A 23,510-nucleotide genomic window follows, 5' to 3' on the forward strand; every position below is an offset into this window, starting at 1 on the left:
TTGATAAAAAAGTCATAGTATAGCATGTTGAAAAAAGTAATAATATAGTCTAGAAAATTGATAAAAAAGTAATAATATAGTCTAGAAAATTGATAAAAAAAGTCATAATATAGTCTAGAAAATTGATTAAAAAAAGTAATAATATAGTATAGAAAATGTTGATAAAAAAGTAATAATATAGTCTAGAAAATTGATAAAAAAAGTCATAATATAGTCTAGAAAATTGATAAAAAAAGTAATAATATAGTCTAGAAAATTGATAAAAAAGTCATAATATAGTCTAGAAAATTGATAAAAAAGTCATAATATAGTCTAGAAAATTGATAAAAAAGTCATAATATAGTCTGAAAATTGAAAAAGTAATAATATAGTTGAAAATTAAAAAAGTCATAGTATAGCATGTTGAAAAAAGTAATAATATAGTCTAGAAAATTGATTAAAAAGTCATAGTATAGCATGTTGAAAAAAGTAATAATATAGTTGATTGAAAAAGTAATAATATAGTCTAGAAAATTGATAAAAAAGTAATAATATAGTCTAGAAAATTGATTAAAAAAAAGTCATAGTATAGCATGTTGAAAAAAGTAATAATATAGTCTAGAAAATTGATAAAAAAGTCATAATATAGTCTAGAAAATTGATAAAAAAGTCATAATATAGTCTAGAAAATTGATAAAAAAAAGTAATAATATAGTCTAGAAAATTGATAAAAAAGTCATAATATAGTCTAGAAAATTGATTAAAAAAAGTCATAGTATAGCATGTTGAAAAAAGTAATAATATAGTCTAGAAAATTGATAAAAAAAATAATAAGTCATAATATAGTCTAGAAAATTGATAAAAAAAGTCAAAAGCATGTTGAAAAAAGTAATAATATAGTCTAGAAAAAAAAAAGTCATAGTATAGCATGTTGAAAAAAGTAATAATATAGTCTAGAAAATTGATAAAAAAGTAATAATATAGTCTAGAAAATTGATAAAAAAAGTCATAATATAGTCTAGAAAATTGATTAAAAAAAGTCATAGTATAGCATGTTGAAAAAAGTAATAATATAGTCTAGAAAATTGATAAAAAAGTAATAATATAGTCTAGAAAATTGATTAAAAAAAGTCATAGTAATATAGTCTAGAAAATTGAAAAAAGTAATAATATAGTCTAGAAAATTGATAAAAAAGTCATAATATAGTCTAGAAAATTGATTAAAAAAAAGTCATAGTATAGCATGTTGAAAAAAGTAATAATATAGTCTAGAAAATTGATAAAAAAGTAATAATATAGTCTAGAAAATTTGTCATAGTATAGCATGTTGAAAAAAGTAATAATATAGTCTAGAAAATTGATAAAAAAGTCATAGTATAGCATGTTGAAAAAAGTAATAATATAGTCTAGAAAATTGATAAAAAAAGTAATAATATAGTCTAGAAAATTGATAAAAAAGTCATAGTATAGCATGTAGAAAAGGCAGCAGCAGGGTGCCCACATTCAATCCAGCATTTCCGACAGCACTTGAATGCATCATCAGCAGCCCTCAGCCTCTGATCTGCGTCTGCACACCCAACACTGATGAGACAACCAGAAGAACCAGGAGAACCAGAAGCAGCCTCACAGCATCTGTGCTGACTGTTTCTTCTCAGGTCTGCAGGTGTGAACAGCTGGATCACCTGGTCTGGGTCACATCTGCAGGCGGTTCAAGGAGCAGGTGTGATGATGGTCTCTGGAGTCATCCGGCTCAAAGGGTTACATTGTTGCGGAGGCTGAGCTTCTGTTGTTTGTTGTCACTTCCGCTGGAGCTGTCGGTGAATTAGCAGATCACATCCAAGCAGCAGAGCAGCCTCCATGCTGCGAGCAGGGAGGATGGAGGAGTTTGTCACAGAGGAAGAGGAGCCGTGGTACGACCAGAGGGACCTGGAGCAAGGTGAGAACCTGGTCTGAGGTCTGGGTGGATGGATGGATGGATGGATGGGTGTAACAATGTAACAATGTAACAATGGCCCACAGACAATCAGTGCTGTTCTGCCTGGGCTTTAGGATGCATGATGGATGATGTATGATGTATGATGTATGATGTATGATGTATGATGTATGATGGATGTATGATGGATGGATGGATGGGAAGCAGGGAGGAGGTTGCATTCACTGCAAAACACATTTCATGCAAGTGTGCACGCACTATAACAACTGTAAACCCATGTCTCTATATGTCTATGTATGTCTCTATATGTCTCTATATGTCTCTGTATGTCTCTATATGTCTCTATATGTCTCTGTATGTCTCTATATGTCTCTATATGTCTCTATATGTCTCTGTATGTCTCTATATGTCTCTGTATGTCTCTATATGTCTCTATATGTCTCTGTATGTCTCTGTATGTCTCTGTGTGTCTCTATATGTCTCTATATGTCTCTGTATGTCTCTGTATGTCTCTATATGTCTCTGTATGTCTCTGTATGTCTCTGTGTGTCTCTGTGTGTCTCTATATGTCTCTGTATGTCTCTGAATGTCTCTGTATGTCTCTATATGTCTCTGTATGTCTCTGTATGTCTCTGTATGTCTCTGTATGTCTCTGTATGTCTCTGTATGTCTCTATATGTCTCTGTATGTCTCTGTATGTCTCTATATGTCTCTGTATGTCTCTGTATGTCTCTATATGTCTCTGTATGTCTCTATATGTCTCTATATGTCTCTATATGTCTCTATATGTCTCTGTATGTCTCTGAATGTATCTATATGTCTCTGAATGTCTCTGTATGTCTCTATATGTCTCTATATGTCTCTGTATGTCTCTGTATGTCTCTATATGTCTCTGTATGTCTCTATATGTCTCTGTATGTCTCTGTATGTCTCTATATGTCTCTATATGTCTCTGTATGTCTCTATATGTCTCTGTATGTCTCTATATGTCTCTATATGTCTCTTTGTATCTCTGCATCTCTGCTCTCCTCCTCTGCCAATTATTTTGATCTTGTCAGTGATGTTTCCCAGAATAGTCCTGCTGTCTGCCTGTCTGTCTGTCTCTGTCTGTCTGCCTGTCTGTCTGTCTCAGTGAATGTTTCTCTTTCATCTTCCTTCTTGCAGAGTCACATCTCACATCACAGCACTCCTGTCCTCCTGGTTTAGTCTTTTTTTAATCCATCTATCTGTTTTTAATCTGTGGGGAGGTGACGTTAGTGGCATTATTAATGGTGTGTGAGGGGAAAAATGCAGAAAAAAACGACCTAAATATTGGAGTAGTTGAAGCAGTGATTGATTTTGCTTCTATTTTTCACCACAAAACCGACCAGCAGTGATGCTTGTGACCTTAAATGAACAAGGCAAAGGCAGGAAATCCATCTGAAGTGCCTTTGACTGATGCATAAAGTGATGCAGTGTGTTGTCAGCTCTCTCGCTAACGACCTAAATGGATGCACTTTCATCAACAGTGCGTTTTCAGAGGAGAGATGTGTGTCTCTCTGCAGCGCTGGTCTCATCCCACCCCGCCCCCTGATTACCTGCTGACCCACAGAACTAAAGCAGCTTTGTGTCTCATCATCTCATTGTACATAGTCAGAGAGCAGACGGCCAGGTGCTCTCTGCAGTGTGTGTGTGTGTGTGTGTGTGTGTGTGTGTGTGTGTGTGTGTCGCCATACTGCCTGTAACTCATCTCCGCATTATTCAGCAAGTCAACTCATGATCTGATTAGGGAGCCCCAGACTAGACCTCCTTAGCCGGGATCAGAGATTCCCGGCTTCGGGGTCAGTTAGAGCTCACATCATCCTGCATGGGCTCAAAGTCAGGCCTGATTTTGCCCCAGAAATGCTGCTGTTATGCAAGTTCTCGGCTGCCAGCTCTGAGATTTGGTGACCCCTGTGCTCATTATGATCTGGCAAACATATGAAGTGTGTCTGGGCAGATGGAGGTGTGGTGATGTCATCGGTGGAGCCTGCGATTGAACGTGAGGCCAGTCGTGGATGCTCTTTGTGATGTCAGTAGGCCTTTGGTGGTATTTTCTCAGCACAGCCTGCTTCTTGCTCGTCTCATCCGCGCTTACAGTTCTGAAATTACATAACTAAGACTCTGCACGTGTCGGCCCTCAGGAACAGAAACAGCGCTGTGGCTGAGCTGGACCTGGAGGGGGTCGAAGGCTCACTGTGCTCTCTCCTCACACACTCTCTCACTCATTATCACCCCCATGTTTCAGAACAGTGTTCTGCTATCAGTTCTGCATTGTTGAAACAGGAAATGATGACAGCCTGTCCTTATCTCCCTCAGCGAGCGTTGGAGGCAAATGTAACAGCGCAGGCGTGTGATGATGCTCGTTAAGCATATCAGATAGATCAGAGGGATTCCTGTTATGTACAGTACCAGTAAATCACACCCATGTTGGTGTGTGTGTGTGTGTGTGTGTTCCTGTCGTTGCTCACGCCCAACACTGTGGTGGTAAAACACTGCTTTCATGTCCAGTAATCAAGCGTCAATGGCTCTCTGTTCCTTCCCGTCTTTCCACTCCTCCAGTGCTGCGTTGTTATGAGCTCAAAGTATGCAGAACCAGCAGGATTCTCCTCCTCCAACCAGCTGGGCTTCGTTTCAGCAGAGAAGATAAATAATATAGGCTTCAAGCTGTGTTGTAAAATAACAGAAACTGTGGAGGGTGGCTTCTGTTGTGTTCTCACTGCTCAGACACCACGGTGTGCAGACGGCTGCAGGTTTATATCAATATGATCTCTGCTCAAGCGGTGGAGACAAGTATTGTAGTTACATCGGCCATGTCCATCATTCTCCTTCAGTATGTTGTGTTCTCTGCTCTGTTTCAAGGCTTGTTATGTCTTTTGTTCTCCTGATTTATTGTCAGTTCCTGCAGAAAAGCTTCTTATCTTACTTTTCCTGAATGCAACTTAATTGAGAAACAGGCCAAAAACATCAATATTTTAAGAACGGATGTTATGTTTCACCATTTAAATACATTTTTTAAATAAGGTAGCCCGATCTGGAAGGGATCAAATGTTTAATGTCTACTTCAGCTGCAGTGAGTGCTTCTCCTTAATGCGGTTGTGCAAATTGATCCTCCCCACTGTCATCTGTTTACGTCTGTTCTTTTTTCTCGGCTCCTGTCAGACCTGCACTTGGCAGCCGAGCTCGGCAAGACCCTTCTGGAACGCAACAAGGAGCTGGAGGACTCGCTACAACAGATGTACATCAACAATGAGGAGCAAGTGCAAGAGATAGAGGTATGCTCGTCCCACATATTGTAACTCTGCGAAAGCTTGAAGGCCTTGGAAGAAGAATAAAAGATTACAAGAAGGACAAAAAGTGTTTATTTTGTCAACATGAAAGGATATTTGAAATTCCTGAATCCGTCTCCTCTTCGCAGCTCAAAGACCGGACTTTTTGTTTGTCACAAGCCATCTGAGGCGTACTAAGCTGCTGTCATTAATTAATATTTCAATTATTTTACTTTCAATAACTTACATTTAATATATTACTCGGCTACTGCGTCAAACTGCTCCCTTTAACAAACGTCTGTCAGTTTATGAATACATAATACGACATTATAGCATGCCATAAAAAATGTCATGAAAGAATGTCTCAAAGTCATGATCATCAAAACATAGAATTGTCATAGTATAGCATGTCATAATTAAAATATAGTATTGTATATTATAAAAATGTAAAATAAAAAAGTAATATTATAGTACGCCATGAAATGTTGTTTGCATATCATAGTATAATTTGCAATAACAATGACAAACTCGCAGTATAGTCAAAGTAAAGCATGTCCAAAAGATTGAAATAAAATCATCACAGTATGTCAAAATAATAAAAAAGAGTCAAAGGATATTATGTCCCAAAAAAATCATAATCAAAGTATGTTGAGAGAATTTTAAAAAGTCATACTTTAGCATATAAAAAAAGTAATAGTATAGCATGTCGAAAAAAGTGATAAAAAAGGTGATAGTAGAATATGTTGAAAAAAGTCATAGTATAGTATGTTGAAAAAGTTATAAAAGGAATAGTTTAGTAAGTCAAAAGAATTATACAAAAAAGGCATGGTATAGTATGTCGAAAATTGTCACAAAAAGTTATCGTATAGCATGTTGAAAAAATTATTTAAAAAAGTCACAGTATTGCATGTAAAAACATTTTTAAAAAGAAGTGATAGTACAATATGTCGAAAAAAGTGATAAAAAAAGTCATAGTACAGTATGTCGAAAAAAGTCCCAAAACTTCATAGTATAGCGTGTCAAAATATGTCACAAAAAGTTTAGTTTGTCAAAAAAGTCATAAGAAAGTCATAATTTGTCACATTATAATTTGTTAAAACAAGTAAAAAAAAAAAAATCCTGATGTATTTCATTTTAATCTTAAATATTTTTCCTTGCAGTACCTGTCCAAGCAGTTGGAGATGTTGAGGGAGATGAACGAGCAGCATGCTAAGGTGTATGAACAGCTGGATGTCACTGCCAGAGAGCTGGAGATCACCAACGAGAAACTGGTGCTGGAGAGCAAGACCTCGCTGCAGAAAATAGACAGGTGAGGAAAATACGTCATCGCCATCACATAACGTACGTCTTTAAAGGGATGTTTAGAAACCAAACAAGCAGAAACCGATCCCCTACTCCAGAGAAACTAGAAGTATTAAACAGGCCCTATTATGCTATTTTCCGGATGCATATTTTTATCTCCAGTCACAGTTACAACATGTTTACATGCGTTAATGCCCATAATCCTCCTTGTTTTTCTCATCCTGGCTGTCCTGCAGCACCTCTTCTCACCCTCTCTTTGAAATGATCCGTTGTAGCGCTTGCTCCTCCCTCCAGAGAGCAAAGTCTGCTCTGATTGGTCAGCTAGCCCGCTCTGTTGTGACTGGTCAACGTTTCACATTTCAAACTTCAGCACCGTCGCTCTCTTTTGTTGTTGGAGGGCCGAACTTGCCGGAAGGAGTTTTACGTGACTTCCGTAACATTGTGACCTCATAAAGTTACATTATGACCTCATAAAGTTACATTATGACCTCATGAAGTTACAGTATGACCTCATAACGTTACATTAGGACCTCATAAAGTTACATTATGGCCTCATAAAGTTACATTATGGCCTCATAAAGTTACATTATGACCTCATACAGTTACATCATGACCTCATGAAGTTACATTATGACCTCATAAAGTTACGGAAGTGAAGGAGAGAATTCAATGGAGCCGCTTCAGGAGCTCAGGAGCTTCTGAGGGGTAGGGTAACTCCTTTTAGGTGTGGACTTCAGGTTTTACACTCTACGGACCTTTTACATGCACAAAAATATATTTAACACACTAAAGGAGAGGGAAAAAGTAGAAAAGCATTATATCTTTAGCGTTGCCATAATTATAATCAGGGGTTAAAGTTGTGTACAAATCCCATTAGTGGTCCTAATGCTAAAGATGTCAATGGCTGCCTCTGTTCTTTCTTAATATGCTCCTTCACATTCTTTATGTTGCGCAACAGTGGCTTTAGCTGAACGGTATGCTCAGCAATGACGTCACAAGCACTGAACAAACACTTGTGTGCGTGTGCCCAGGTTGACGGGCACCATGGAGACCTTGCAGGGTCAGGTGGACAGCCTGACAGCTCGGGTGGAGGAGCTGAAGACGCTGGAGGAGCTGAGGGTCCGCAGAGAGAAGACGGAACGGCGCAAGACTGTTCACTCCTTCCCCTGCCTCCTGGAGCTCTGCACCGCACCGAGGTCACTACCGATCAGGGGTTTCTGTTCTAGGGATCAGTACGTGTGTGTGAAAAGGAACTGGACTTTGTTCACACAGATTCAAATCTCTAATACTAGCTGAATACAACACAGATGAACTGATTATTCTGCAGGAAACCAGCTGGGTTGATTAAAGTAATTCTCCCAACGATTATCAGACTTCACTGCCGTGGAAAGCCAAAAATCAGTTTATCATATATGGTCAAAATCCAGTTACATTTGAGTAACTTTTTGACATCGTACATTACTATAGAAATTGTTAGATTAAATGTATATTGGAAATTCATAAGAGTGAGAAAACCAAGGTTAAAAACAATCCAAACTAACTAGCATAGCATAGCAGCAGTCTCTGTAGTCTCAAAGTCCAGTGGAGTTTTAACGTGCTAAATTCACCTTAACATAACACATTTAAATGTATTTATTTAGAGCTATTTCAGTTAAACTTGGCCATAAGATGAAATGAACTGAAGAAAACTGAAGATTGTGCAAACATAGAGTATTACACAAGTATCTACTCTGACCTGTAATGTTATATATCTGCTGTTACAGTTTAGTAGGAGCCTTCAAACTTCAAAACCAGGCTGCAGTCATTCATATATTCAGATTTATTTATTTTAAGCCTTTATTTGTTGGTGCTCTGATTACATGGTTGTCCAGTTGAAAAGAAGTGTTGCGTCATTAAGTACTACTTGTTGAATACTTTCCATCAGGTATGAAGATGGCTTCCTGTTGGCCAATCCGGGCAGCGTGGACCTGGCAGAGACGCGACCATTGGACGAGGAGAACGAGCGGCTGAGAGACATCGTGTCCACGCTGCGGTCGGCGGTGTCCTCGGAGCGGTCCGAGCGGGAGGGCGCGGAGCAGGAGTGTGCCGCTGTGCTGCAGGAGTTCGAGCGCCTGGAACAGCGCCTCCTAGGGGCCGAGGGCTGCCAGCTGCGGGTTCAAGAGCTGGAGGCGGAGCTCCAGGAGATGCAGCAGCTGAGGAAGTCCAGGCTGTGTCTGATTGGAGGCATGGAAGACGGCCTGGAGACGCTGCTCAGCAACGGCCCCGAGACAGACACCCCAGAGGAGGGCCTGGAGGAGGGAGGTGAAGGAGCCTCTGGAGAGCAGGGTGCCACAGGGCAGCAGGGAGGCCCGGTGAGGAAGAGCTGCAGCGACACGGCTCTGAACGCCATCTCGGCCCGCGACGCCTCCGGCAGGCGCCAGGGCAGCTACGCCATCCACGCAAACGGCGTGCGTAAACGTGGCATGTCCATCCTGCGGGAGGTGGACGAGCAGTACCACGCCCTGCTGGAGAAGTACGAGGGGCTGCTGGGGAAGTGTCGGCGGCACGAGGAGAGCTTGTGCCACGCCGGGGTGCAGACCTCGAGGCCGGTCTCCAGAGACCCCTCCATGAAGGAGTACAGCTTGGTCTGCGAGGGGCCTTCCACGTCGGGGGCCGCCGCCATCGCCGGCCCTCCCACACCCCCTCAAACTCCCTCCACCCCAGAAGCTCTGGAGGGGATCAGCAGGCAGGTGGAGCAGGTGGACAAGCGTCTGAGCCAGAACACGCCGGAGTACAAGGCCCTGTTCAAAGAGATCTTCTCCCGCTTGCAGAAGACCAAGAGAGATTTGAACTCCACCAAGAGCAAGAAGGGCAACAAATGAGCAGCGGCTACCGATTCTACACGCACTGAAAACAGATTCATTTCATTTACCTCAACTTTTTGAAGACTTCTCGTCTTACATTAAACCATATATGAGGGGTGGATGTCTGTCGTCATGGAGTTGGCTGATTCATGATATTCTTAGCAGTGAATGGCTGATTAATCTAAAATTGTCAAATGCTACATTTTTGATTTTGATGTGTATGAAATGCCTTTTACTGAGTGACCATAACTGATAAAGGAATTAGAATGGAGGGTTTAGTGTGTGATGTAGTCTTTGTTATTGGGATGTACTTAAACAATTCATTATTTAATTATTTTGTATTTATTTAAAACAATTATTAAGCCAAATAATTAATTAAAAAAAACAAGAGAAAAAAGCAGCCATCGGTTTTTAAACTACTTACAGCATTTGAAGCATGTATCCTACTTATAACACTAAGTGCTAAATACGTCTTTAAAAGCAGGTTGAAACTAAAAATCACACGAGCGACAACCAGCTCAAGGTTGCTTTAAGGTACAACAGTGATATTTGACTGCGCGTGTGTGTGTATTTAGAATTTCTTGGATGGTAAAAATCCTTAAAGACAGCTGCCAAAGTGTACCGTGCATTAGTGTTTGATGGTCGTTTGTTTACTGACATGGTTTATTCTAACGTATCAGGAGTTGGTTTCACAGCATGCATTACAAGCTGCAGCAGAACGATTCAGGGATTTGGTTTGATCGTTTCAGAGATGAAATCATAAATCAGTTCGACGACATTGTCAAAGCTTTTCTTGTAGTATGCCGTTGATAATGTTTTCTGTTGATTAAAATGAGAAATGTATCGACATTGTTCTTTTTTCTGTTAGACGCTCATGGAGGTAACCAATCAAATCCTACAGCGGGTTGGACTAGAATTGCCTCTTTTGGGTTTGTAAGTTGCCGTTTACATGTATGTCAGAATTAGCATATATTCTTGAGTTATGGTCAAAATCGTGTTTTTGTGAGGTGAAAGTGACATTTGACCCCCAGATGTGAATCAGTTCTCAGACTGAGAATGGGACGGACGACCCGAAAACATGATGCCCGCGGCCACGGCTGACCTTCAGGCATAATAAAGCATCAGCACACATGAAGGCCCAGACTGAATACTTTAATGTGAACACAGGAGATCAGTAAACTGTAGGTGATACAAGTGGCACACATTCATTCAAACCCAACCCACCAAGAAAAACATCAGTCTGTGACAGGAGAGCTGACTGAAGCTGCTGGAGCAGACTTCATTCTATACTTCTGGAGTGTATTAAAAAAAAGACAACACTTATACATGTCTATCTCTATACTGGTTTTTAGAAGTCAATTACAGACGACATTTCACCTCACTGATGTTGAGCACTAAGTGCCGCTGAGTCAGCAGGAGCAGCGTGTTGTTGTAAGAGACTGGATGGGTGACAAAAGGCCATTAGCACAACCTGGACTTTTACAAGCAGAATACTTGCTGTAAATGATCTAAAAAAAGTTAATTAAACTGATATTTAGAAAACTACAAATACTAGATGTTTGTAAATGACACCGTAACGGCTTTTACAAATCATCAAACCCGATATAAAAAGGTGATTAAAGTCCTTAGTCCTGATTCCCGGTAATGTTAAAAAACAGGCTCACATGATGGTCTGGCAAATATAATCTGAAGGCAAACGGCTCAATTAGGTATTCAATTATCCATTTCTTACTATGAGTTTTTTTGTTAAGGCCACATGGCTGCTATAAAAAAAAACCCTGCTCAGGAGAGGAACAGCCACACCTACAGTGACGGGTCACAGCGGGGTCAGAGGTCATTTACTTTACCCCGTTCTCTCAGCAGACTTTGCTAGGGTGCTAAATCATTTGAAAATAATTTACCCAGAGCCTGGTACAAATAATCTGCTCAAAGGCTTTAGGAGGCCTGTTTCCAAGAGTTGTGTGTCCAGCAATGAGCGTACAGTGGCCACGCACTTACAGCACTACTGCTCCCTGAACAATGCTTTCCAAGGCAGATCACGGTAATTGTACAAAACAATCTGAAAAATAAAGAATGAAAAAGGGGGAAGAAAAGAAAAGAAAGGGTTGAAGAGCAGAGTGAATCACAGTTTATCACTTTTCGAAAAGCAGTTAAAAGACTATATATTCTTTTTTTCTTTTTTTTTCTTCTTTTATAAACAAACAACCGCAAAATCTGGATTGTTCACATTGTTGCTTTCTCCATTTTTTTTAAAAGATTTGATTCTTAACAAAAAAAAGGGCGGCTGCAAACAAACGAAAGCGCTACGATGGGAGGAATGATGAAGTGATTGGAATTTAGAAAAAGTGAAAAATGAAACCGTAAGAAAGGGCTGTCAATGGACGGAGAGAGCAGAAGCTTAAATCAATTCAGAATCCAGACAGAAATGATGGAATGATAGCAAGAAATAAAAAAAGAAAGGAGGGACAAAGCAGAGGAAGACGCTGATGGACGACATTGAGGGGAAATCAATTTGTCCAATCCTTCTTGATGGTGATGCTCCAATCCCAGGACAGGTGATCGTGTTTGTCGTCGTCGGTGAACTTGGACTTGATGGTGTAGGTGCCGCGGGCCAGCATCCCTTTGGGTGACTCCTCCATGGGGGTTAAGAACTCGTATTCCTCGGCCGGTCTGGGCCCGTAGCTGCCGACCATGTAGTCCGTCTTGTCAACTGAACAGTAGAGATTTAGAAATTAAATCGTGATAGCAACCCGTTCACTGAGAATAAGCAAACAAACTTTTACTGTGTTGTGGATTCAGATCGGTGGTCCTGCCCAAACATGATTGGAACTGCAATTAATGACTTGTGTCTGCTATCAGGATTTTCTCTGTGGTAATTTAAAGAAACACCACAAAACCAAAACATCAGCTTAGAAATATAAGTTGCATTAGTTTTTTTTTTACAATATTAAGACACAATCTTTTTCTTTTTGTACCAACAAAGTCACCATTCGGTAATGGGAATAGGCTTCCTGTCTGTTCTCAATCTTCATTTATTTGTTTTTGGTCTCCTGTGACCTTTGTAACTTCTCCTGTGACTTTTGTAACAAACATTTACTGTGCAGACATGAATGGATATGAATCTCATCATCCAAGTCATAGAGAGAAAGTTAGTCAGCGTATTTACCAAAATGTCAAATTATTGATTATGATTAAGTGAAATAATTGAGGCAGCCTTACGTTTGACTCCTTTCCTGGACGTCTGCTGGGTGTACTTCAGGCCCGACACGATGTCCTTGTTGACCTGCGAATGGCAACATGCATCACATCCTGTTAAACAGACTCCAAACAGACAAAGATAGCTCGCTGCAGCTGCAGCAACAGCACCGCGACTCCAACAGGCTGAGACAACAAACAGAGAGGACTCCTGGGTTTGACAAAGACCAGACTCTCTCTCACCTTGAAGTTGATCTTTATTCTGTATTCGATTCCCTCCTTCAGCACAAATGGGTTCTTCCTTAAGTTGTCCAAGTCTACCCGAAAAAAGAGAACGCAACACAGCATTAAAAGAAGAGTCGAGGAAGAGGAAGATACGCAACGTAAGGTCAGTTTGGAACAACATGCAACATTTGTTTTTACACCCTGTAATAATCATTCTGACCACCATGTGGCACAGTGAGCCCGTCTCTGCTGTGGCTCAGTGAGACCATCAGGAAATGGCTCATTAACCCATTTACACGGGAATCAAGTCAATACTACTTAGCAGACTAATGACCCAGCAGGCCATTTAGTCCATATTGGTACACAGGGATGGGAGTTATTACTGTTCATAATTAATGTTACTATGAGCTAATTCTTCCAGTGTGCCTGCTGTGAGGAAGACAGCTGGGCAATTTGGGCATCTGTGCATTCATGTGGAAAAATCTTTCCTCATTAATCATCAGTTTATAGTCCAAAAATCTCCAAAAATCCCCCCCGATCCCAGACTGCCGTGTCTGCTGTACTCACCCTGCAGGTCGAGGACCAGAGGCTGCGGAGCCGTCTCACAAACCAGAGTCATACGAGTCACCTGGACGTTTGGGGCGCTGGGATCTGAGAGAGAGACAGAGAGAGAGAGAGAGAGAGAGACAGAGAGAGAGAGAGAGAGAGAGAGTCAGTGTCCAAAATGATGACCATAATACCAATCGTCAATTCAAGGCACCTGAGAGAAATACTGAGAATACAACAGTGCAAAAAAAGGTAAGCATCTCATCATCCATGCTTTTTCATTTCAAATCGTTTTTGCTTAAAAAGATTTAATCTGCAGGCTGACAGCGATAAACGTTTACATTTCACTTTTAATGGTTAGTTTCAATTTCATTTTCATTTATTAATAAACAACTTTGAGTTTGATGTCAGTTTAAGCTTTACATATTTATTTGATGCTATATATTGAGGCATTTATTTATTTAGTTGATTTATTGGCTTCCGTCTTTTTCCCTCTTTGGAACTATAATTATTATATCGGCATTTAAAAATAGACTACTGGTCGACCTCTGCTGGAATGATAACCCTCCAAACTGCTGCTGTTTTTTTTGGGTTTTTTTTACTTTTGAAACAACCTGGACCTCCAAATGCATCTGGTAGAATTAATGTTATTCAAAAGATTATGATATCAATATATAAAGATACCAAAAAAAAAAAAAAAAAAAAGGATGTCTGCAAGTGTATGAATCTGTTTAATCATTTGGTGTCAACCGACTGAACAGCTTTCAAAGCTTCAATGAGCGACTGGACTGTTTTCACAACAAATAACAGGTTTGATCCCAAACTATTGGTACTGGAAACACAGAAGAAACTTGACCAGCTCATGGAGAGAATGTTATGGACACACACACATGTACGAGTGGTGTAATTACACAGCTTAACCATCACATTGTGAAATAAAGTTTTACTTGTTATCGTTATCCTCCAACATTCAGTAATAGAGATGAGGTCATCAGCATTTATGCTTCTCTAGAAGCCGATCTCTGACATTGTAAACAACCGACCCGTAGTTACATGGACCGGAGGAGAATGAAGGTTCAGTTCAGTTACATTATGATGTGTTCAGGCTCTGTACAGTGAAAATGAGTATTGGGTAAATTATACTGTAAAAAAAAGTCTGGAGCCTTGTGAACCAGCTGCTGTAATCAAACAACAAAGGGATCTGTATCTGACAATATAGATCATAAATGAGTCGCAGTCAAGGATTTCTAAAAGTTATATTTGCTCCTTTTATGCTGATCCGATCCGTGACTCTGATCCAGACACTTTATGATCCGCTGGACCACTAACATGTACATTTTATACTTATTCTATGTTTTTGCATCAGATGGCTATCTATCTATCTATCTATCTATCTATCTATCTATCTATCTATCTATCTCTCTATATATCTATCTTAATGTATGCTTATTGAGGAGTGTGATAAGTGAATGGATGAAGATCCTGAGAGTTACTTAGCAGGGATCACTCACCGGCGACTGCAGCAACGTTGCCCAGCAGCGCCGCCTTGTACTTGCGCAGGCTTTCATCATCCTCGTCCAGCTGCTGGATCTCCTGTAAGCTCTTCTGGGCCGGAGGTTTGTAGTTGACTGAGGCTTCGCTTTCTTTGTTGGCTGCTGCAAGCTCTTCCAGCTGCTCTGCTGTAGGTTCCTGTTCTGCCATGGTGTTCTAACCACCGCAAGAAAAGGGACAGTAGAGAGGTTAGAACACGGAGAAATGAAGTAATAAGGACAGATCACTTCCTGTTTTACTCTACATGTGGAGCAAGGCAGCAAATGGTTAGACATCCGGCTGCTGAATGATTATCACAGATTACTTATCCAGAGGAAAACCTCAGTGAACTTTGACCTGGGGGGGGGTTCAGCAATGTAAAGCAGCATTTCCTGTAGAAACGAACACCCACATCATATTGTTCCATTGTGCACATTGGTATAGCCCGTTTGTTTGCCATCTATACGTCATCCTGATATGTTTTTCAGTGTGATGTGCAGTTTTGAGATACTGTCAATAGCTATAAACTATAGAATGCAGCACAATGGAATTTGCTTGGCAGCACTCAAAGTATGAAAACATTTGAAACTCTCGACAGCAACAACTTTATCCATGCAGAGGGAGACGGTACAAAAAGGATGACAATTGAGTTCCTTTTTTTAACGCACAGACCGACCACAGATAGCAACAGAGAGGGAGTTTAACGATCTGATCCCAACGCGCTCTGTGTGGATCATCACGAGGACCGGTATCATTTTTTGGTGGAATGAAAAGAGGAAGTTTTATTGCATTTTGTCCCCAAGTGTATGCTGGGACATGAGCGCACAAACCCTGAGAATAGCACAGACAACCTCTCAGGGTACTTGGCTGTGGAGCCGGTTTTATCTGGGGCCACAGCGGTGACATAAAGCTGATGATTATCTGAGCTCTCAGTGAGACAGCAGAGCCAACGTGGACATCTACACCCAGCTGCACCCAGCTACACCCAGCTACACCCAGCTGCACCGTCACCACACCAGTCACTCCTGATTAGAAGACAGGATGCTGATCTATGTTTTTGCGCAAACATACAGGTGCTACAAAACTCAAAAGGTTGGTCATAAAAAAAATAAAAAAAAGAGTTATGCACCGATGACATCTGGTGCACATATGCTGGAGGCAGCTACACAGCGCTGATCAACACTTGCAAAAGCCAAGAGGCAGCTGGATGACACACACACACACACACACACACACGCACTGTTTTCATAGCAGCTCGCAAAATGCAAAAATACGTGCTTGTCAATAAAGTTGACAGAGTTTGTATTTCCTGATTTAGGCAGCCATGTTCTTTCAACATTTGCGTGTTGAAAGAACACAACTTCCTGTATTTGAGTGAGTGATTCAGCCAAGCAGGAAACGGAGCAGACGAACTGTAGAAGAGGATTTATTGCTCTGAACAAAAATGTATCCGTAAAAACAATGCCAGATAGGAGAGTCGGAACATTTCAATTGCTTCTCAACGGTTCTCAACATGGCATAACAAAACAGGAAGAGTTCATTCTCTGTCAGGTAGACATTACTCAAATATACATTTACATAAATAGTTGTTTGCTTCTATATTAACGCTCTAAATTACATATATTGCTCCTTTAAGTTATGTTAAAGGACTAAAAAAAAATAAAAACATGAAGATCGATTATCAATTTTGATCAAATCTATGAGCAGAACAACCATAAAACTGAAAGAGGAAGGGATAGGGTGATAAAAAACTGCTTCTCCATTTAAGTCTAATTAAACTCAACTTCTTCTGAGTGTAAACAATCCCTTAATATTTGCAGGCTTGGTTTTGTTTATTGTTGCATACCAGAGCTAACACGCGGGTTATAGGTCATCATAAATCAACATAGTCAGGCTAACAAATCCAACCAAAGCAAACACAGTCTTCACTTGCTGAGGAGAAGCGGTACTTTATGAAAAGTAATCGACCAGAACATTATTCACAACCTGAACCTCGATGAATCACGCAGCTACAGACAGACACCTGAGAACTGATCGTATCTGTTCTCGTGTCTGCCGTGTACCGTTGGGTACGAGCCAAGCAGGAACTGAGTTTACCAAATAGGGCCTCTGGGTTACCATAAAAAGAACAAATTCCTCTTCTGCCAATACGAGTGTTTCTGTCAGTGAGAGGGAATAAGTGAGTGAGTTAGTGAGAGACGGAGAGAATTAAAGAGCAGGTAACACAGCGACGGTGTCATGTCATTCTTGAAGTTTCGAACAGGTGATTTTTCTCACTTGCTCTACTCTCCTGCAGCGAGTTGCACTGTGACTGCAGCGTTCACAACTGCCACAGAGGAGGAAGTGAAGGCTCCTTTAAAGACACACCTCGGGTGGAGAGCGCCAACTAAACGCACTAAAGGTTCCTTTAAGACAGGAAGGAGACTTCTGCTACTTGTTTAAGTCATGGAGGACAAAGATGAAGGACTTAAAAGGGAGCTACACTACAACAATACATTAGTTTGCAACTGATTTGATAACCGATAGTTATTTCCAAACCAAAACATAGTTAACATAAATACGAGCAAATTTAGAAGGAATTGTTCAGAAGGGCACAATGTAACGTCTGCACACGGCCACATCACTCAGAGACGCCATCTTGACGGGAGTATGAAATAGTTGAACCAGCAAATTAAAGACCCACGCACTGAGTAAAAGGATCGGTTTAGACAATGTTGACATCACCACCCTCATGGTGATGCACGTTCTTCCTGGCTAACAATACGGGCGGTGGATAACTGGCTATACGAGATATGAGAGGGTGATTGTTCGGCCTGCTGGGAAATCAACACACCGGTCATGAGATCATGCAAACAAACACCGGAGACGCCATTGAACCTCTCCACCTCGCCCTCACGGCTCCCTCCTACGGGACGGTAATCGGTTTGCTTGGCGGGAGTAAGCGGCACAGTTTGACAAACACAGCGGGGGTTGGCAGCAGCTGAGGCTTCAGATTAGACGTCGTTCCTTAGCAACACCGCTGAGCTGTGGGATTATAGAAAGTGGGATTACGGCTAATGAGGCATTCAGGGACAGGAGAGGAAAGGGTGTGGAGGTGTGACACATCAAGAGGATTTTCTTTGACAGGAGTCATTAGTGTCATCAAACGTCTCTAAAGATCAACGAGCTCAATGAGGAGTGTGTGTGTGTGTGTGTGTGTGTGTGTGTGTGTGTGTGTGTGTGTGTGTGTGTGTGTTGTCATAAGCGCAGTTACTGTAAGAATTGTAGAAGCTACGAAATCTGTGGTTTCCTCATCCCCTCCCTCCTCTTGTTGCCCTGCCTCTCAACTGAAGAAGAGCCGTCAGAGGGAACTGACATTTCAACTTTATACACGACAAAAAAAAAAAAGCACCTTAAATTGGCATGGTGGGTGCATTCTGGATATCTACACATTGTTGTTCAAGATGGATATCCATGTTGCAACACATGCCATTGGAAAAAGACTGCAAAGCACTTAGTAATATATCCAACATAATCATCCACCCCATAAAGAAAACCTAACTAGCTCACATGCTAAGCTAAACCAAAAGAGCTTAAAATTGTCCGTGAGTCATAGCGTGTTGCTGTTTACTTTTGGAAAGTCGGGGGGGGGGGGGGGGGGGTCTCTCTACCTCTCTGTGCATCCATAGCTTATTCCCCAATTACCATAATAAATCATTTTTGAGAATACAAAAATGATTAAGTTTGTTTGTTGAATAATAAATGATCTTAACCGTAAAACCGCGATATTTATGCTGACAATGATCGTGATATCAAAATATCATATTGTGACAAGCCATTTTTCCATGTATGACTGTTTGGTGTGATCTTGTGGGCTCTCTCTGGTGCAATGGATCACACATGGTGGTTCTGGTCACTCCTCACAGAGAGAACAACAATGGCAGCCAGACAGAAAAACATGCTGGAAGACTTTCAGAAGATGATCAATCCTCTAATGTCATGTAGCGAGGAACACATCGTCTACATCAGAGGCAACAAAAGGATATGAATGATGCTTCCATAAAGGTAACTGAGAAGTGGCAACCTTTGTGAAGTGACCTTTATCTTTGACTTCACATCCCTATTGAAGATGTCCCTCACAGATCTCTGGCTGCTTTCATCTCGTTTAGTCTCTTTCATGCAACTCTAAAGTCTGCTAGCGACCTTTGCGTTTGTCCCTTTTGTTCCCCACATGAGTTCTCCACACATGAATGTATCCTTATCATTAATAAAAGCTCATCAATTATAGGTGAAAAATGTATTTTTTTTAAAAACATCTAAATTCTGGTCGCATTCACCCTCCACGGGTTGTCGTGAATAACTGATTCTGCAACAGTTCTTATGCAACTGGAGCTTTTGAAATGAGAACATACTTCAGCAACTACTAGTAGTTTTGAACACCCACTCAAAGCACTCCCCACTGACCATGTTTATGTCTTTAGATCAACTTTTTTGATGTATATCAGCCGATATGATCGTGTAATCAAACTCTTACACAAACAGCAGCACTAGACTTTTTTCCCCCAGCACCACCACCACCACCTTTTTGTTGATTTAGATTTTAAGAGACGGTTAACTGGGTGGGTGACGGAGATGTGATAGAAGCATCTGCATACTTGCTGAGGGGAGTTACTAAGTAGCAGCAGCAGCTTTTTAGTTCAAGCAGTGTGTGCCTTGCATGTCTGTAAAGAAATTACTGTAAACTTCCTTTTTCAGGCGAGATGACTGATTCACATCCTTTTGCATGCCTAACCACAGAGTTTCAATCCGAAGCACAATTCATCTCACTAACGTTCACCCTGTGTGGCTAACCCACCGTAATATGTTTTCAAAAGATGCTTTAATAATAATAATATTAGTATAAAACAGGAGCACTGGCTACATGTTATGTCAGTAGATAAATTCATGCTGCTTGCTAACAAGTTGAGGCTGCCGTGCAACGCATACCAAAGCTTTGAGGAAGTGTTACACCAAGAGCTTCAGGCAGAGCTGCTGCAATGCAGAGGAAATCTACCTCAACAGAAACCAAGGAGGGGGGGTTGAGGATCAACCAAATGGAACTAAAGATAAAGAACGGTGTAGAAAAAGTGTCATGAGCTTGTGATTATTGATAAAGTGAGACCCCTTTAACAACCAAGATCACATTTAGCAGGATGGCTTAATCAGAAAAAGAATCTGAGAGACAGATCTGACCACAAAGAAAGGAGCCACAGAGAGAAGTGGCCGTGAGACAAAACTTCACTCTGTCCCAGGAAGAAGCAGAACAAATAGGAAGCTTTAAAAATAGCCGCTGAGAAATCCCTGCATGCAGCAGCAGGAAGCTGCCAGTGAATGGGACAGCCAAGGTGCCAACTGAAAGGTCAGAGCTTATTCACAGATTGGGGGTCTGCTTCCCCGGGCAACAGCCTCGGGAGAGACTACGGCCTCAAGAACTACAGCTGGATGACGAAATCCCTCAAGGCTGGCAATAACCTGATATTACAGGTCATATAAAACGGCAATAAAAGTCCATCGTTAAGAGGATGTGCTTCTGAAAGTAGCTGTTAAGTTTAAGGGGAAGCGCTGTAATACTTCAGAATGAGATCAAATGACAAAACAAGCATACCAGTGGCATTAGTGAAGCTTTTAAAAGCAGCAGATAGGGAGGATTTGGTCGCTTCAGCAGCAGAGAAAGGACGATCGCACGATCTGCTTTCTAAATGCAAGCTGAAAATAAAGCGTTTAAAAGTTCAGGCCTGTGGCTTTGACCTTTGCACTCCTTCCTGTGAGCCGTCTGAACGCGTTTCAGGGAACACCTAGAATGAAAAAGCCACCCTGGCTCTTCAGAGGTTGATTATACCTCTGAAGAGCCCACTCGAGATCAGCCAGGGAAAACAGTTCTGCAAAAGTTAGACATCCGGCCCGTCGCTGCACAGTCACAGGTAGAGAAATGAAATGTGTTATCTGAGAGAGAGAGAGAGAGAGAGAGAGAGAGAGAGAGAGAGAGAGAGAGAGAGAAGATCACCCACACAGGAAGAAAAAGGGAGGACTCAAGGTTAAAGAAATCACTTATCATCCATTCAGCTGAGCACACAGCTTAACACCAAAGTACACACAGGGGGCTGTCACTGGGAGCACTGGGAGCACTGGTGCACTTCACTTTGAAAGCCTCAAAAAAAAAAAAAAAAAAAAAAAAAGATGTCTGGTTGAAGGTGCGAGCCCTGCAGGCCAGTTCAAATGAAAAAGAGAGAGCATTTGTTCCAGGAAGTGGCAGGAAAACGTCCCTCATGGTCCACATGAGGACCCAGACACTGGTCTGAAGGCAGCTGTGTGTGCATCAGACGGTGCCTGCTCTCAGTGTGGGGTCAGAGAGCAGCTTAAAGGAGGTGGATCTCTGTTACCTAACCAACTATCCGGGCTCCACACCCGGAAACAACTACTGCCCCAACCCAGAGCAACTCATAAAGACACAATCATGAAGGAAATGAGGATTGATTTTGGTGCAAAGTGCAGATTAATGCAGGTTAAAGCAGATTAAAGCAGATTAAAGCTGCACATGGAGTTCTGAGAGGAGTTCTGCAGGTGTTGGATCAACTCTTACCGTTATGTACCGGGACCTGGGTCTCCTGTCGATGGTGGCGAGGGAGTGAAGTGAAGAAGAGGAAGAGGATCTGCAACAATGTAGCGCTGAGAGGGAGGCCACGTCCGCCGAGCCGCCTTCACAATAAGAGCACGTTTTAAACAGTGAAAACACAATGAAACTTTGAATTAACTTGATATGAAAATACTTTTAACTGTAGTATTTTACATTGGTGTATTCCTACTGTCGTTAAAGTTATGATCGGAATAGTTTACAACTACATGACAATAATAACATGACAATACATTACACATTACACTGTGCAATAATAGTTAAAAAAAAGTTAAAATAGTTAAAATAGTTTTTTTATTGTTGTTTTTCTACTGTTTTTTTTATTGCTTATTTATAATACTTGTTTTTTTTATTTTTTTTTTATTCTTTTATCTTGTCTTCTTCTACTATGTCTCTTGTGTGTACTTTACTCTATGCTGCTGTAAGCCTGCAAATTTCCCCGATGCGGGACTAATAAAGGATTATCTTATCTTATCTTATCTTATCTTATCTTATCTACATCTCTTTGTGTACATTTTTATTTTATTTTATTTATTTTATTTTAATTTTTTTATTTAATTTTAATTTTAATTTTAATTTAATTTTAAATTTTAAATTTATTTTATTTTAATTTTGTTTTAATTTGTATTGTATAATATGTTTTTTGTATAATCTGTTTCTCTGTCGTTGAGCTGCTGCAACACCCGAATTTCCCCCAAAGGAATATACAGTAGCAGTCAAAAGTTTATACACATACACACCTTCTCATTCAACTACTGTGAAGAATCTAAAATATAAAACATATTCTGGTTTGTTGAGCATTTGTTTGTTTACAGGTGTGTCCAAACTTTTGACTGGTACTGTATGTGTATAAATATGCAAAGAATTTGACTATGATTTTTAAGTTGCTTATGCACAGTTTAAAGGACAATTTACAAGAATATACAAGCATCTTAAAACCATGTAAACAAAGCTGGAAAAAGGTTGTTAAAAATATAACTACTGTGTAAGAAGGTGGGAAATATGTGTATATATACAGTTCCAGTCAAAAGTTTATACACACCTTCTCATTCAACTACTTTGAAGAATCTAAAATATAAAACATATTCTGGTTTGTTGAGCATTTGTTTGTTTACCACATAATTCCATATGTGTTCCTTCATAGTTTGGATGTCTTCAATATTAATCTACAATGTAGAAAAAAAAATAAAGAAAAACCATTGAATGAGAAGGTGTGTCCAAACTTTTGACTGGTACTGTAATCTAATCTAATATTTTGCCAAAATTGGTGTTTCTTTGGACGAATTAAACATTAAGAATAAAAAGATACTGTATATACTTCATACTGTTGTTAAACTTACAGTACCAGTCAAAAGTTTATCATCCAACTACTTTGAAGAATCTAAAATATAAAACATATTCTGGTTTGTTGAGCATTTGTTTGTTTACCACATAATTCCATATGTGTTCCTTCATAGTTTGGATGTCTTCAATATTAATCTACAATGTAGAAAAAAATAAAATAAAGAGAAACAAACTTTTGACTGGTACTGTGTCTCTATCTATAAACAGGGCTAATGTCAGATGTATCTGTGGATAACACCATTATGTCTTTATTATTAAAATAATAGATACAAACTGATTTTTTTTTTTAAACAAAAAAGAAAAAAGCTTTATGTTTTACTCATGAAAACTTAACCGGAAGTAGTATTGTTTGATTTAAACTTTGGTGTCTTGATGTCTTCAGATATTTCCCCTCAGGAGAAGTAGAGTTTAAGACACGTTGGGGCACGAGGAGCTGTGGTGGACTCTCTCTCTCTCTCTCACTCTTTTATTTCACTCCCACCTCACTCTTTGCTCTCTCTCCTAAACCACTCACTCCACAGCTCCACAGCTGGAGCCTTTGATCCTCTGAGGTAGTCCATAGTCCATATAAGGGTCAGTTCCCGTCATAGGCGTGGCCCGCGGGCACAGTGCATTTCAAAAACCCTTTAGTCAGAAACGTGACGTCACGCTGACTGATTGGTTAGGAGAGCATGACG

At 40.3% G+C, this 23,510-nt stretch overlaps 2 protein-coding genes across 4 annotated transcripts; one reads left to right on the forward strand and one right to left on the reverse strand.

Annotated features, from left to right (window-relative positions):
* The first annotated feature begins 1,828 nt into the window (after positions 1–1,828).
* Positions 1,829–9,442, forward strand: cdr2l (cerebellar degeneration-related protein 2-like). Of its 2 annotated transcripts, XM_054607028.1 has the most exons (6): positions 1,834–1,915; positions 5,093–5,205; positions 6,360–6,508; positions 7,533–7,697; positions 8,426–9,164; positions 9,216–9,442. In XM_054607028.1, the coding sequence occupies exons 1-6, from the start codon at positions 1,837–1,839 to the stop codon at positions 9,360–9,362; spliced, it is 1,392 nt and encodes a 463-aa protein (XP_054463003.1). In that variant the 5' UTR covers positions 1,834–1,836; the 3' UTR covers positions 9,363–9,442. The 2 variants fall into 2 exon arrangements, with proteins under 2 accessions (XP_054463004.1, XP_054463003.1); XM_054607029.1 differs by having other exon boundaries at positions 1,829–1,915; positions 8,426–9,442.
* Positions 9,443–10,480: 1,038 nt separating this feature from the next.
* Positions 10,481–21,532, reverse strand: arhgdia (Rho GDP dissociation inhibitor (GDI) alpha). Of its 2 annotated transcripts, none has more exons than XM_054607095.1 (6): positions 21,439–21,532; positions 14,822–15,017; positions 13,332–13,415; positions 12,783–12,856; positions 12,564–12,627; positions 10,481–12,054 (listed from the first exon to the last, which is right to left on the reverse strand). In XM_054607095.1, the coding sequence occupies exons 2-6, from the start codon at positions 15,009–15,011 to the stop codon at positions 11,852–11,854; spliced, it is 615 nt and encodes a 204-aa protein (XP_054463070.1). In that variant the 5' UTR covers positions 15,012–15,017; positions 21,439–21,532; the 3' UTR covers positions 10,481–11,851. The 2 variants fall into 2 exon arrangements, with proteins under 2 accessions (XP_054463070.1, XP_054463071.1); XM_054607096.1 differs by lacking the exon at positions 21,439–21,532 and adding an exon at positions 20,698–20,722.
* Between the last annotated feature and the right edge of the window lie 1,978 nt (positions 21,533–23,510).

The sequence above is a fragment of the Anoplopoma fimbria genome, chromosome 11 (genome assembly GCF_027596085.1).
Source record: "Anoplopoma fimbria isolate UVic2021 breed Golden Eagle Sablefish chromosome 11, Afim_UVic_2022, whole genome shotgun sequence".
Classification (NCBI taxonomy): Eukaryota; Metazoa; Chordata; class Actinopteri; order Perciformes; family Anoplopomatidae; genus Anoplopoma; species Anoplopoma fimbria.

Bases quoted from the DNA above. Each gene is read 5' to 3' on its own strand.
- arhgdia (XM_054607095.1), bottom strand. From the start codon at position 15,011: ATGGCAGAACAGGAACCTACAGCAGAGCAGCTGGAAGAGCTTGCAGCA. The intron at 12,628-12,782 runs GTGAGAGAGAGT...TGCCATTCGCAG, and splicing joins GAATAAAGATCAACTTCAAG to GTCAACAAGGACATCGTGTC. The intron at 12,055-12,563 runs GTAAGGCTGCCT...TCTACTGTTCAG, and splicing joins GTCCAGGAAAGGAGTCAAAC to TTGACAAGACGGACTACATG.
- cdr2l (XM_054607029.1), top strand. From the start codon at position 1,837: ATGCTGCGAGCAGGGAGGATGGAGGAGTTTGTCACAGAGGAAGAGGAG. The intron at 1,916-5,092 runs GTGAGAACCTGG...GGCTCCTGTCAG, and splicing joins CCAGAGGGACCTGGAGCAAG to ACCTGCACTTGGCAGCCGAG. The intron at 6,509-7,532 runs GTGAGGAAAATA...GCGTGTGCCCAG, and splicing joins TCGCTGCAGAAAATAGACAG to GTTGACGGGCACCATGGAGA.